The sequence below is a fragment of the Strix aluco genome, chromosome 4 (assembly GCF_031877795.1).
Source record: "Strix aluco isolate bStrAlu1 chromosome 4, bStrAlu1.hap1, whole genome shotgun sequence".
In the NCBI taxonomy this organism is placed as follows: domain Eukaryota; kingdom Metazoa; phylum Chordata; class Aves; order Strigiformes; family Strigidae; genus Strix; species Strix aluco.
In genome coordinates, this window is record NC_133934.1 from 104,286,591 (window position 1) to 104,302,848 (window position 16,258).

The window sequence follows — 16,258 nt, forward strand, 5'->3', positions numbered from 1 at the left end:
ACTGTAAATACTGCTGACTATCTGGAGACAGCACAATCCACTGAATGGGGCACTAGCCTCGATCAAGTCAGGATATCCAGCTTCATGCTTAAAACTGCCACTGCCTCCATGTATGTCCTCAGACAAACTACTTCACAAAATGAATTGCCAAATAAGTCTTCAGACCCCTTCTGAATTAGGAGCCTGTATCAAAGAATGCAATTTTACATCCAACACACATGTTCCTCAGAGCTTTGCTACTAACATGCTACTGTGGGACAAAGAAATGACATGGTATCAGGCTGCTCCGTGAGAACCACCTGTGTGTATGCTCCAGTCCAGATCTACTCGATTCCCTAGCACTTTACACCTCAGTATCCCCATCTGTACAGTTGAGATAGTGGTACTTCCTTCTGTGAAGTGTTTTGAGATCTATAGGTTAAAAGAACAAGTATCATCTTTGTTTCATGACTGACTAGTCTTGCAAAAGCATATAGTCACTTGGGATTGTTGGCAAAACTTCACTGGATTAGGAACTGGTTGATTTTTATCTACTTTTAGACTAAGAGAATGCATGAACACTTTATAAATAGGTATGCATACACATATGTACATCCATTTTAAAACATAAGGAGGCATCACAATTTCCTGAGAATTTTTCTGTCTTTACTGGGAAATGAGACAAAACTGAATTACCAAATGTGAATGTTTATTTACAAAAGAAAGCAGAATGCATATGACCTTCATATAGACACACAAAAGATGTCTCTTTTGTGGCCATATTTTATCTAAAACCTTGTGAGCATAATATAAATCACAATCTTAAAGTAAATTATCAGGAAAGTTCTGTAAGTCAGATTTTCTGCCTTCCTCTTCTCTGATCTTGAAATTAGTCTTAATGATGATTTTACTCAAGGCTGTACCATCATTTAAATTTTATGGCTTAGCACCCATTTGGAGTAAGAACAAAACTGTGAGTTTTAAGTCACAAGTCCAAACAAACTATAGATAACCAAATGGAACTGAAAATGGTAAGGCCAGATATTGCACGTAGGTCTATGTAGAGTAAGACATGGGGTAAAGTGAGAGTAAATGGCACAAGGACAGTCACAAGGAAAGCAGATCTATTACTCTGCGTATATATGTCATGGATTATGAAGAAGGAACTCGTTCTAATTACCGAGAAGAAGTTCTGAAATTCTTTTATCATGAGGCACGTAAAGTCTATGCTAAGACACTTTTTTTACTTTCACTGCAGATCTGTGATCCCCATTCCCCACAGGGCCACGTGAATCCTGTCTTCCAAACTGCACAGGCATGAGGGAACTTGCTGAGGAGTGGTCATGGTTTGACTGCAAGAGCCAAGTCTCAGAAAAAAATGACAAAACAAATGGAATCACTCACTTCCAAAAGCAAATGGACAGATTAAACAGTTGATAATTTTAATTATGTACTATGAGACCTTGCCACATCCTTATCTAAATTTTGCAAGCTCATGCTCCCTGAAAATATGCAAATACTAGCTTTTTTAACACTGAGCATTTCTTCTTTAAAGATATGCAAAGTAAGCACAAGGGTTTAAAAATTCAGCTCTACAACTTTAATTTTTATCCACAAAAGCCAACAGATTTCACACAGGTTTACAGTTTAAGCCAATACACTGTCTTTCACAAGTTCAGTTACAGTTCTCGATTCAGCAAGGTGTTATAAGGCTTAAATGACATTTTACGTTTCAGATTATATTATTTCACACAGGACTGGATAATTATTTCTCATATTCTAAATCACAGGTTTTTAGTGAAGTCCGCAATAGACACAATAGTATGGCAGGAAGATGCCAGTGTAGCATAATGTGACCCACAAAATAATGCTACAATGTGTGGGATAAAGAGAAAGCAAATTAGCAATATACTATGGACTATGGGGATGCATCGGGATAGAGACAGAGAGACATTTTGGTACTGTAGTGCCCTTTTTTGCACCCCCAGTCTCATTTTAGCAAGGCTTGTACAAGTATTACAAGTTCATAACTGTGAGTCAGGCCGACAGGGCTATAAAAGAGATGGATCTATGTATAGATATTTCTGAAGTACAAGTGGTAGCAGACCTTCCTCAGTGTTCAGGTGGAAGTTACTCTTCCTGTAGTGGGTGCAGAAGAGAAAAGATGCCTGCACTTCAGTTTGCAAGATCACAGTCTCTGAAACTGGCAGTGCAGATGGATCTCTACTAAGAAACAACATTCTCAAAGGTAGCAAGCAAGCATGGGTCCAAGTTCACTTCTGCTCCTCCTGGTATGAAGTGCTAACAAGAAACCAAAGAGTGGGGCAGGTAGCTGTGGGGGGAAATAACTCCTTAATCTATCACTTCTGCTTTCCGCGGAGCACTTAAAGTACAGCCTAAAGTCTGGTCTTTTGATACCACAAGAATGTATGCCTCCAGTAAGTGGAAATGAATCTCCGCTTCATAACTGCTCATTGGGAAAAGGGATTTTTGGCATGACTGACTCTGTCATACCTCCCTGGCTGGCAATTTCATTGAAGGATTCAGGTGCAGGGTAGCCAAGTATTTGTATCTTGTATAACACTTGTTTGGCAGCCTTTGATAGGTCTCCTCAGCCCAGCTGGAAGAGCACACATCCAGCTGGGCCCCAGGAATGGGTGGTTATGATTGCTGGTGAGTGCCAGAGGCCGGTGCTTGCCTGCAGGGCTGGCAATCCTGCAAGTCTCCTTCCCTGACCTGTTGGCAATTCGAAGAAGCAGAGTATCATCTGCAGCCAGCTGGGAGAGCCAGGCCTCTTGTTACCATGACAGATAGCCAACGAATAGAGGCAGGACAAAGGAGAGTGCTAATAAACTTCTTAATTGATGAATGATCGCTGATATCACGTAAGTAAGGAACCCTCTAGCATCTGCATGTTTGCTGACAACTCCGCACTCATCCAGCTCCTGCTTAGTCTTGGCTGTTCTCCCACCTACTCCACCCATAGCTGACAAGTTTTGTGCAGCTTTATAACCTAATCCCACTAAATGTATGACTCAGGGTGTTGCTTATTAAAAAAAGGTGTGTGATCATACAGACAATTATAGGTACAAGAGAGTGGTAAGGTGGTGCTGAGAACAAGACAGGAATAGTTATAAAGCTATTGGGCTGTGTAAACATGGAGGTAATTGCTCCTTCCAAAACCAAATTCAACATAAATAATCAAATAACTCAGCAAAAGTGATGACATCTCAAATGATCAATGACAATTGTGTTTTGTACTTTCCCAGGACCATCTAGTTCTAAGGCTAACAGCACTTTAAACTGTAACTTACTCAAATGTTGAGTTATAAAACTGGAAACCAGGACACTACTACCCTTACTATTTCAGGCAAGGTAACCAATGAATGAGAAAGTAACAGGTTTCTTGACCGAGTGCTTACCAAGAAAGCCAACTGTAACCCAGAACGTTTACTGTTAAAATTATGAGCCCATGAAAATCCAAGTTTATAAGAACAAAGTTGTTTACAGACTTGAAATAACAGCATCCATCATTTTAATGCTGTAACTCCAAATTAAGACAGTGCAGATGGGCATAATTTTCCATTCTTAATATGAGACACAACACCATATGTCTTTAATATAAATGCAACATATACATTCAGCTAGACCGTTGGTTTATTCTTACATTTCATATTAAAACCTAAGTAATTAACAAAGAAAAAATGAGTGAATACAAATGCAGTAAAGATGATGATGATACAAAAATCAGTCATTTAACATAATCCAACCTCTTATTTGCAGGATCTAAAAAGAACGAAAAGTTTTCTCTATTAATGGTTTCAGTTAATCCTGTATCCAAACATTTTCCCCAATAAACATCAGATTATTTTTATGTTGGCTATAAAGCTGTCACTCCTCAATAAACAGATATGCTCCTGGTGGGTTTACCTCTGCTGTCAAAGATCTGTCAATTCATGCATCATGTCCTAAGCGAAACCAGAGAAGCTCGGACGCATGGCTCCTGGTGAATCCAGCTGAGCAGAGGTTGCTCACCACCTAAGAGGATTCACACTGCTACGGCCCCTGTGCAGTCAGCAGCAACTGGACGCGCTCAACACAAGCTTGCAAAAGCCCTGAAGTTAATACTCCTGCCTCCCTTTAATAGAAAGCTATGTGACCTTTAATGCTCTGCTCAACTGAGCCTTCCTTTAGTGAGTCTCAATTAAGTTTTATGTTTTGTGGCTCCCATTTTCTTGTAAGACAAGAAAAGAGTTCAAGGGATGGATCCTTCTTTGAAGAATTTAATTCCCCATGGAGAAAATTTATTTCCATCTACAGAGCCACTCAAAGTTTGGGTAAGGGAGATTTTGTGGGGCTTTTTTCCCTGTGGTTTTTTTGGTTAAGAAATTTTTACTATTCTGTGAAGATAAAGGAGTCTTCAGATTCTTTGAAAAGGACAGTGTTCTGTTAGTGGTTAGATTGGAAATAGTTCCTCTGTCCTTTTCATTATAATGAGGAGAAAATCAGAGGGATGGTTAAAGAAATCCTGGCCTTTTTTTGTGATGAAGAAGCTTTCCATGAAATCATCAGATTGCTACTGTGATACTGTAGTAACATAATACTGGTTAATTATCAGTATGAGGCATTGCAGGAAATGAAACATTTGCATATGTATTCATAAAAATAGGTACTTCCTAGGCTGATTCTGCATACTTAACCCCAACATAACAAGGTCATAAAATTAAGGCATTAGGAAGTGTCTTGTCTGAACTGGGCCCTGACATTCTAACTCACCGTAGTTGCTACTATTGAAAATATAAGTACAAATGAGCATAAGCACTATTCCCAAATGTAAACTTTTTCAGGAGTAGGGCATTAGTAACATTTATTTTCCCACTACGTTCCTTTATTTAATTAGATTGTTTTGTTGTCAACTTAACATAAAATCCCATATGTCAGTAGTGAATTCTGAGTGGTGGAGAAAGATGTCTAGACTCTTTATAGTCAGCGTAGACTGAATTAGATATTTCAGAAAATCACTCTAAAAATCCCACACACTGATGAGGGGATGTCATATTGCCAATATGAAATAAACACGAGGCATGAATGAATTTCTTACACCCTTCTCCCAGATTTACACATCTGAAGCTGAACAATTAGTAAATTGTTTTTGTTTGCTTGGTATCTAAACGTGAAGTCCCTTCTTGGTGCTCTCTTTGCATATTTTTGTGGTCACCAAAGGAAGGGGTTATCATGATTCAAGGTTTCCACTAACTAAAATGCAGTCACCTCTCTCACTTCCCTCTCAAGTGTCATAATCACTATGCTCCAGAAACTGGACAACTGTGCAGATGGGAATGCAAGACTCATGGAGTCAAACAGGTTTTTCAGGATTAGTTGATTACTTTTTTTATGTTTAGCCAAAATTTAAGATTATATTGTATTTGAGATTCATCTCCTTTTTTCCTGCTGATGACTGTTTAAATGTGACCTCTGCCTCTACCTAACTTCCAGAAGAAAAATAGGTATTCATAGAATTTGCTTTTTGTTTAGATCAGTATTGACCTAAATATACTTCTGCAACAAGCAAGTAAAACCTGTATTAGCTCTAGCCTGACAGAAATTTAGTGCAATCCACTGCTAAATTGTGATTTAAATATATAATAATTTAATGTAATAATCTTCCTGCTTACAGAGTCATGTCTTGATAAAAATATAAAAAAAATATTCTGGTTTGGTTCCAACATTGGTGCACAAGCATTCTTGTGAAGAAAAAAACCCAATCTCTCCTTTGGGAAGTTCATTCACAGATGGCTACTGTGCTTAGACCCTTCATTGTTTCTCCACAGTCAAACAGCTTATGCATGTTAGGCATCACTGTGTGTGAACACTGGGAAAATAACGATGGAGTCAAATCCATAGAATAAGTAACAGCTACATCTCTGAGAAGCATTTGAAAATCACAATATATAAAACAATTGAAACATATATTATTCGTTTCCTTATCCCCCTTCCCCAAATAGTAAGGGAACTGTATTTTGTATGGTACGTTGAAGTTTGCAGTGTTCTGCTGTTATTTTAAACATATGGGTTGTACAAATATCCAGTTACACAATATAATCATATAGGTAATAAAGTAAGACCCTAAAATCAATTAACTTGGAAGCTGTCTCTTGATTTAGACTCGTTCTCCAGATATGCCTACCCATTCTAAATTTTAGATTTTGTGACTACTTCAACAAAATAACAGTGAGTTTGGATGAGATAAATAGCATTTAATGCTCACTGACTTAAATACTGAAACTAGTTCTGTACTTAAAAATAGATTGACATGATTGTAAATATTAATACTTTCTTATTGCAAAAACATAGTTTTCTTTTGAGAAGCAGTAAAAATTAACATATCCTCAGCTTAGAAAACCCCAGAAACCATCATTTCTGTGAAATGTTTTTAGATTTTAAGCTTTTTAATGCCTTGTAATGATATTGCACAACATTAGTCTTTCATCAAATATGAATTTACCACTGATAAGGGCAAATGTGACAACTTCCTCTCTCAACACCTTAATGAAACTTCTCTACATCTCCCTACTTTAGCAATTCAAACCATCCAGTTCTATATCTACATACTGATGTAGTGTAGCTTAGCTAAAACTCACTGCAAGAACCAAAACTGGTCTAGTTCTTAATTTTTACTGCTCGTCTCACCTCTCTCTTTTTCTAGTACAGCTTGGGGACACAAGAAGTCTGCATCACTGCACCTATGCTGCCTCCATACGTGGCATCTATGCCACTATATGTAAGAACAGTTCCATTTTGATGAATATATGGATGAAAAATGGGTTGCTATTGCATTTACAAAGTTCTTATGGAAAGCCTGCCAGCTACTCAAACCTGGTATTTACTAATTAGAGTTACCTTGATTAAAGGCTAGCTCCTGAAGAGCTCCTGTGGATAACAGGCTTAACTTTAAGCATATGATCAGTCCCATTACTTCACTGGCTTTAACTGGACTGCTCATAAAATTAAGCGTGTATTTAAATGTCTTTCTGGATCAGAGCCCAAGTCACTTAGAGGAGCTCAGGCTTGGAGCAGCGGTACCTTCTGAAGACAGTATGATTCAGGTGACTAAGGACCATAAATCCTTTTCCATATTCTGTCAAACTGAAAAGCTGTGGAATTTTGCTCATGTAGGTCCTGGAAACATTGTCTACCACATTTAACTGGGAATGCCAGTTCATCAGAGCTTGGAAACAACTACTTCACTGAACTGGTAATGGCTCAGGCTGAGCTAGCTCAGAAAACCAGGACAAGATACAAGAGCCTAGATCCTGCACTACACTGATGTGGCCATCCTGCTCCCAGTCCCGAAGCAATGCTTGCCCCAGTGTCTCTACACAGCTGTGTGTTCTGGTCTTTAAACATATCTTAACAGCAAAATTTGGTATTGTGAGTGTAAGTAATGCTAAGACATTTTAAATTGTGCTCGTTATGTAACAGTGCGTGTTTGCCAAATTCTGGCAATTGCAAAAAAGGGTGGAATATAAAGAGGATCTAATGTCTGGAAAATGGGTGATTAAAAAAGGTCACATAAAATTGACAATTTTAAAAACATATACTCTTACCCTTCTCGTTGGAAAATAGTCCTAAAACAGTCCCCCAGGCTCTTGTAACCAGTCGGATCAGTTTTCCCTCTTTGAATTTGGAACCTAAAAAAAATACAATTTACATCACAGCATGAGAAGTCAGGGATTTTAAGTCACTTTTAACTTTCCAATTATTATATAAAAGGAGTTTTAAAGGTTTTTTAACGTACCTGATTCATTATTATATACTGTTCCTGATATACTTATTAACACTGTTTTCATAGAAGCTGTTAAACTAAGGAAAAATAGAGCTTTAGTAGTAACTTTTTTTGTAGTTTATGGAACTCACAGTATAGCTATCACCTTTGACATTTACACCTCTTTCTAGTTGTTTGAAAAATAAGCTGTTAACCCTGTGCCAGATCCAAAGCCCATTGAAACTAATGGGAGTCTTTGAGTCAAACCCTGGTTTTGAAAATCTGAAATGGAATACTATCATGTGTTTCACTATGAAATTAATCCACTGTGCAGTTTCTTTCTTTTTGTATCTGGCACAATGACAATAAAACTCAACCAGAGACATGACCAGAAATTAGAGCACCATTCATTTTTCATAATTTAATAAGATGAACAATAAAAGCAAGCAATGAATTATTTTAATTAAAACCTTGTTTTCTCTATTCACATTTTGACAACAATAAAGATTTCAACAGGAAGCTTGTGGCCTTGAAAGGAAAATCAAGATTATGATTTAAGATTGTAAACGTCTTATTATTTATGATTTATGGATAGCAACAGTAAATTTAACAAACTATATTATTTTACTAAGTATCTCAGTTAGATTACCCCATTTCTTGAAGTTTTAAAACTGCAGCCAGCGTATTCAACTAAATAGTATGGAGAAATTTTGAATATATTTTTAGCAATAAAACTTATTTTTAAATTCCTAATTCCTAAATAACACTCACAAAAAAAAAAAAAAAAAAAAAGAATTTTGATGTTAGCAATTCCAGACTACATTAGCCCCATATCAGGCAGCCACTAAGTTGGCTTTATCACTAAGTTCAATAATAATTCTACACAACAAATAGTGTTCTACAGTTTCAAGAAATAACTGACATCATAGGCAAGCATGTCCTATGCCACAGGTATGTTGCTGCTCTGAGAAACATCTATTGTTACTTAGTCTAATCATGATACTGAATCTCATTAATACGTAGCAACAAAGGTATTTTTAACTCAATGTTAAATAGCAATGTTCTCTTCTCTCTCAACAGAATTCAGTAGGGTCAAATCAAGGCAAATGTGGCAAAAGACATTCATTGTTTTGAACATCAGTATTTCCTAAGCTGTATTCTGTGCTAACACATCCAACATTTTATTCACTTTAAGGAAAAAATTTCCAGTGATGTAATACAATTCTGGGCAATTATGAAGGCAAGCCCACACCTTTTTTGAAAACAGTTAGAAGGAAACCCTGAGCCCCTCCATAGTCCTAATAAAAGTAGTTCAGGCACATCTGGGATCTCTATCTGGGGTAACCTCTTTTATTAGCACAAGAACTTGCTGCCAAGTTGGCAGAGAGGAGAATGCTATTCAATAGGCTTACATTCAAATAAGAGCTGATGCATAACATTTTGTCTGAAAAGAACCCTTGGGAAGGCTAATAGTTGAAAAAAAAAAAAAAAAAAGCCTCAATGCCATCACACAAAGTCCAACAGTAATATCAGCTACAGAAGCTTTTACGTTGTGGCAATCAAGCAATCAAAATTATAACAGGAAGTAGATTCTATGCACATTTTAATATATTTAAGATTTGATTATTTATACCTCTCAGTTCAAAACCAAAAATGGCTTTCTTTTGCTTAAAGAAGTCTTGCAAAAACCCACCAGTAAATAGCTTTTTCCAAGTACTTAAAAAATAAAGCTTTCTTAACCCAAACTCTTTTCCTCAAGTTTCAAGATTTGGCCCGCTTGTAAACTCAGAACAAAGCATCGCTGTTTCTAAAACATCCTTTGAATAATGTGCCTTCCCTCTTTTTCACCCTGCAAATGCTCAAGCCTGTCCTACTAGCACATGTGTAAGGTTCCCCACCAAGTCGTGCATGCACAACTGTTTGTGGAACTGGAGCTTTAATCCAAGACTCACTGTCAATCTCAACAACATGGTGAACACACTTCTATAATTTTGTTTTACAGTTAACTCGGTGTCAACTTCTCAACTAAATTTAAATGATATAATAAAAATACATCTTTGATAGCAATAATGAAAATCATAGCAGAAGAAATGCAGTAATACTATATGTAATTTATGTGTATCAGATGAAGGATAACTTCTTGCTAAAGAAGTTAAATCAAAGGAGCTTTACATTTATTTCAGTTTTTTGTTGTAATGTAGATAAGAACTTAGTATTAAATGAGTCCATTTGTAACACTGAGTCACACAAATAACATATTCCTTCCTTTAGGGTTTTTGGATCCATTCCTTCTCTAGTAAATCTTTTTTATAGCTTTAACAGTGATCCTAAAATACATGCCAATTATGTGCTTCAACCTAGATCTGCGAATTGGGTTCTTTGATTCAGAATTGCTTGCCTCAATAAAATCATGTGTAACTTTTTAATGAACTAGCTAATTGATCACCAGCACTTGTTATAAGAAGCTCAGGGAAGAGCTGAAAAAATGTTTGTTTGCTTTTCTGGAGGCAGGAGCAGCCTGTATTAGTAATCTTAATAATACAGAAGAGTGAAAGCATTCACTTCAAAAAACAACCTGGCCTGGTTTTGATGATTGTTTAGAGGAATGAACACAACTGGGGGATAGATAATGGCTTTCTCTGCTTTGAATCCATTCCTTTCTAAAAGCATTATAAACCCACTGAATTTCATGCATTTTTGAAAGCTGGATGCTTACCTTGTATGTCATTAGCTTTGCTAGAACAAAAAAGATAATTTTTTCTATAAATATAATCGGGGCATTAAATTCTGATCTAATTTATTATTTTGAAGTCTGAAAAGAAGAACGTTCAGGCAGCGTTCAGAGACACGCTGAACAGACATATGGGCAGAGAGGCTTTTCCAGGATGGGGATGAACGACCTGCTACTCACTACTAGCATACAACAAGCATCAGAAGCCACTGGGCACCCCAATATGTTGCGTGTTTACCGAGAGCTTTATCACTCTAAAAATGATCATCAGGCTAACTTTCCTCCTATCTCATTTTCATGCTTCTTGGCTTTCTGGCCAAAATGCTGTGGTACTGAGCACCCTCATGCTGGGAATGCTCACAGAGCTGTGGGGGCACTTTGGCCCCCAGGTTACCTCTTCTGACCCGGGATCACTCCCGGCACCTACTGCTACCCTCTTGGCTCTTCCTTGCAGTTCCCACCTCCACCTCCCACACCATGGGGGACCTCACAATCTCTTTCTGGCTTGTAGCAGCAGCCCACAGGCCTTGGTCTTTTGTGCCCTCTTTGACTGAAGAGTGCCTTTGCAGTACCTTTGTTTGATACAAAAGTGTCCTGGATGTTGTTTAAGAAGAGAACATCGGTGTCCTTCCTTGTTCATCCCAGAAGACACATAGCTGGGATCTCAGAAAGTGGAAATCATGTAAAACCATTTGAGATTTTGGGGTCTGTTCAAAAGGCAGCATTTTCATTGAAAACTCTGTATGATCTAAAACCATGAAAATATTTTAACTTATCCACCCTAATCAGCAATACAACTACTACTTGTGAAATGAATAAACCTAAATTATTCTTATTTTGATAGCACAAGAGAAAGCATTTTTAATGGTTATAACAGACCTTGATCAATAACTCCCAATAGGCTCAGTCTGAAATCCCACAATGCAGAAGATGCTTCAGCCCTTTCATCAGTTCTCTGAATGACTTACCACTGAACAAGTGATACATCACACTGTGGAGCAATGACTCTACATAAACACACGTATCTGTTTCCAATGCCTAACTTACAGTTCTTGTTGGTTTTATAACAGCCAGTATTTTATTCTGAGTTTTATAAAATCCTCAGTCCACAGGATGCTTTCCTGTCCCCCTCCTACTGCAAAAGTCTAAGTAGTCTTTTCTAACATAATCAATATCTATAGGTGAACAAGCAGATGTGTGTGCTTTCTGGAAAGAAAAAAAAAAAAAAAAAAAAAAAAAGAAATATTTTTTCTCTTTCTATCAGTTGCTAAATTTTTTGTTCATGCTTGCTGAACATTTCATCAAAGCTGTCTTGTGGATGTCTGCCACTACAGTATCCAGGCATTTAGTGTTTAAAGTCTCTTCACCACAATATTACCTAGCAATCCCCCCCTTTTATTTACTGATCTGGGCTGGAGAAAGATCTCCAATTCATGCTGAAATCGTTCTAGTAATCTTAAAATCTAAAAGGAAGAAACCAGTATTTTCATATCTAGATTCAAGTAGATAGTGAGCAGTTAAATCCCAGCTATGCAGGACAACCGCAATGTGATGTGGAGCAGACTAGACTCACCAAATTCTTGCCACTGGCTTTGCAAAGACTATACCCTCATGCGTAAATTCCAGAATTTCTTGTGTTTTTATGCAATGCTGCTGACTAGCTCCTCAACCACAAAGTTCAGAGGGAAAGAAAAACACTGACTCAGAGAACCAGGCTTTATACCATGTGGCAGTGCTTGCCAACAAGTGGCAGTCTTAGCTGTATTTTCCTTCTCTTCACATGTCTTAATTTTATCATATGTTCTACTCTATTTTGAATAAAGCTCCTAACATTTCCCTCCACAACTGTGACTTATGCAGTATCAAAGCAAATAACCTCAGGTACTGAGGTGTTTAGATGCTATAAAGAAAAGAAGAGTTGTGTGACATAACAACAAAACAAATTAAATTATCTGTGCAATGTTAAATTTAAAACAACCTTTAAATAAATGTACAGCCTTTGGAAAACTGAAAACAACATTTATAGCTTTTTTGCACTTTCAGTAATTCCCATGATTTCAGACACTCCTAGCTGTAGTTACCCCTACCAGCATAAGTTGATAAAAAATGCGTAGTCTGAAGCTTTATATAAATATACATTGTTTAACAGTTCACATGCTTATAATAAAAAATAACTGCATTATAATTTAAAAAGATTTTGATTTGCTAACTTAAACATTTATTCAGGTGTTACTACTAGTTAGTGCTATCTACTGATGCTTAGATTTCATGCAAAACTTTGCACTGCAAAATGGACCTTGATAATATAATTTATTTCACTTTTTGGCTCAAGTTCTTTGAGTTGCTTATGTTACTTACAGGATAATAACTAAATTGAAAGTATAATTCTGTCACTTATTTTAACAATAAATCATATGAGCTGTTGAAGAACTGAATATTACATTTCAAAATAAAAAAACTCAATTATTTTAGGCCAAAGATATAAATTTTGCTAGTGCAGGGATCATATTTTAAGTATTTTAGTATTGCTATGATAATTATTTGACTGCAAAAGCCATATAAGAATACAATAAAGTAGTAGCATAGAGAACAGGCAAGGAATAGAACTTATTCTAATCATTATCCATAGGAGACATAGATTTGCCTCCATCTAATCGCAGAATTTTTCATAAAGTTCACATTTACTTCACAAGTAATAAACCAGAACCATGGGTAGAGAAGTATTACAAAAAAAAGATTTCAGAATTCATCTAAATGAATTCCACTTTGTTGGAATTCATGATGCTTGTTAGTTTATTCAAGTCTATGACTTTTGGAGGAACATGGGGGTTTTTTTAAGAAAGAATAGTAATAATGGAAATAATGTAAAGATACTCTAAAACCTCAAATTCTCTGCAGAGATTACTTTCATGTGAGTTAGAACATCAGGTACAGGTATGATGGTCAAATGAAAAGCTACAAACACAAACTGATGAACTCTCACATTTACCAAAGTATTTATCAAACACTGCAACTCATAAATTTGTGCATTCCACACCTGACTTCTGCCTTATTGCAGTCCTGATCTGGTCTTCTGTCCTCTCCCTATCTGATTGGTTATCCAGCAATTTATACTTTGACAAAAAGAGTTCAGAAACTGCCATGAAATATAAGTAGGGCAATAGGAGGAAACATTAACAGTGGATGAGAAAGAAGCAAACACCTCCATCTGAATAAGGAGTACATTCACAGTAAAAAGTCAGAGCTAGATCAACGACAGATTTAGCACAAAATTTAGATGGAACAGATTGGCTATTCTGATCAAAACTTAAATCCAATAAGATCATAATCAGTTGCCACACCCCTTTAGGATAGCTAAAGGCAATTTATTTAAACCATCATGAAACAATTGGTCTAAACTCTTTCAGCCTTGATGATGAGAACGTCCCATGCGTGGCTTACTCTGATTTTTTAAAAACAATTTCCCTGAATGAACTGCAGCATTGAAGTCCTAAACATGACAAAATGGCTTAGGTGTTTCACTGGTACTCTTGGTCAGTTCTCTGAGTGTGAGTCTTATTCTTAAACCAGACAAAAGTACCCTAATCAGAAAAAGAACATCTTTCCCGTACTTCCTATTCCTTTTATAGATGACTTTCCTCTATTTCTTGCTTTTATATTCAAGCTAAGCAGCACATCATTCCATCAAAAATATCAGTAGGAAAAAGGAAGCAGTACTAATATACCAAGAGTGTAATAAAGTGTTCTAGAAATAAAAGCTGTATTTTGTCAGCTACTAATGAAAAACTGTTCTACTTTTTTCTCCTGCAGTAATTTTTCCATTATGTGCATGGCACAAACACACAGTAGCTATAATATCAGAAAGAAATTTTCCTTTATGTGTAGTTTTAGAAGAGAATATTTAGCAAAAATAAACTTGACCAGAAGCAGGTCAAAGTAAACCATGTAACTGTTTCATGCAAATCTACTCTGGTAATTTTGCTAATGAATAAAAAAAATAACTAGTCATGACAGTTACATACAAATATTTTAATGCCTTCCCAAGAAAGAAATACAGCAGAAACTAAATTCAAACCATAAATATTTTTAATAATCTAATTCCATCAATGAATGTGTGCGTGGAGAAGGAGTTCAAAACAACAAAAAGTTTAGTGAAAATTACAATTTTGTCGTTCCACACTAAAAACTGGTTAGAGAAACATCATGCATACTTGTAGCTATGATGTTGTGCAAGTTCCCTTTTATTTCAAGGATGAAAATACCAAGAACACTTGCGTGTTTCACAGCAAGGTGAAACTAAGGAATGAGTCTCCGAGCTGGTGTCCTCCCCACTTATTGCACGTGCACAGTGTTTCCTGTCTTCAACCCCCAGCCTCTGAGTCCTTTTATGCTCTTGTATTTCTGGGGTCCCAGATACAACTGGCAGCTGTGGGCTTCTATGGGCTCCTTGCTAAGTACCGCCCTTTCCTCTCAGTTACGGACCTGCAAACAGCACACATCGTTATTATCCTTTAGAAATTGCTCTAATGTTCTTTTGTGTGAAAAGCATATCTAAAAGTCCTGCCAGGGCAGGAACGGCTCCCCTGGCCTCTTTGTCAGTGTCATGGCTACTGTGAAGGCACAATTCTGTCTTTGAAAGTTTGCTTTGGCTGCCTGGATAAAACTTCTGAACATAACTTAAGATGACAGTGATGATCGTAAAGGGACAGCTATATTTGAAAGATCATACAATATTCTGTGTGAAAGATCATGCAATATGTGTAATCTTAATAATCTCATGCAGGTAAAATTGGCTGGGAAGTGCCAGCTGTAAAAATAATAGGAAAATTTAAACACTGCTTGTGGTTTTTGTTTACATCTTCTTGTGTATAAAGCACTTAGTTACACTGGTGAAAGAATCTGCAGAAATCAGTAACGTTAAAAACAGCATTTTGTTTTTTACAGTGATAGTTTATTTCTGAAACCTCTTGTAATCTCTATTTCCTAAGTAAAAACAACTCCCCAAAACCTATGGACTTTTTTGCACCTTATCTAAACTGGATAAATAATTGAAAATGGCACCACAAGAAATAATTCTGTATTGTCGGAGATGATGAAGTTATTTTTCTGATTTTAAATATGGGTAGCCACTCGTGGCCTAATACATCAACAGAAGAAGTCTGGTTTTCATTACTTTTGGATAAAGTCTTGTATGTTTTCCTTCAAAACAGCTTATAAAGAAACAACAGACAAAGTGATGAGGAATATAAACTAATGACTAGAAGAGATTTTACAAGAAATCAGGTATTAGATTAATTGTATGAAGACCCCAGTATTCAGTCTTGATTGAGAGAAAAATGAGAATGTGGTTTGGCCGATTTCATTGTGTAACATATGTCTGTTTAAAAACTGTCCAGTTTCTTATCTCAGATTAACTTCTATTACAAAAATATATATCCTCTCTTGACCTCTCTCTGCTGGACTAGATGGACCTTTAGTCTAATCCGTAGAGCCATTCTTGTGTCTTGTGATATTACTGTGATATATGAATCCATTACTGAGTCTCTGCAAATTAGAGCCTTTGAAAAATTTAAATGCAAGTATGAAATTTTATCTATCAATTAAATGATACCAGATTAGAGGAATAATTTTGCTGCCTTTAAAAAGTAAGGGTATTCTCTATTACTTCAGAACGATGCAAAGACAAAACTTAATGCAGCTTTGTAAAATAAAACATGTATCTGATAAGCCACAGGAAGGCTTCAAATGAGTAATTACTATTGGTTTTTACTGGACAATACCTG

General features: G+C 36.5%; 1 protein-coding gene across 4 annotated transcripts in view; it reads right to left on the reverse strand.

The window, feature by feature from the left end:
• Positions 1 to 16,258, reverse strand: part of SLC25A21 (solute carrier family 25 member 21) — a 257,590-nt gene that overhangs the window by 60,756 nt on the left and 180,576 nt on the right. For all 4 annotated transcript variants that reach the window (XM_074824668.1, XM_074824665.1, XM_074824666.1 and 1 more), the window contains one exon: positions 7,587 to 7,670. In XM_074824668.1, the coding sequence (XP_074680769.1) occupies positions 7,587 to 7,670 (84 nt within the window). The remainder of the gene's footprint in view (positions 1 to 7,586; positions 7,671 to 16,258) is intronic.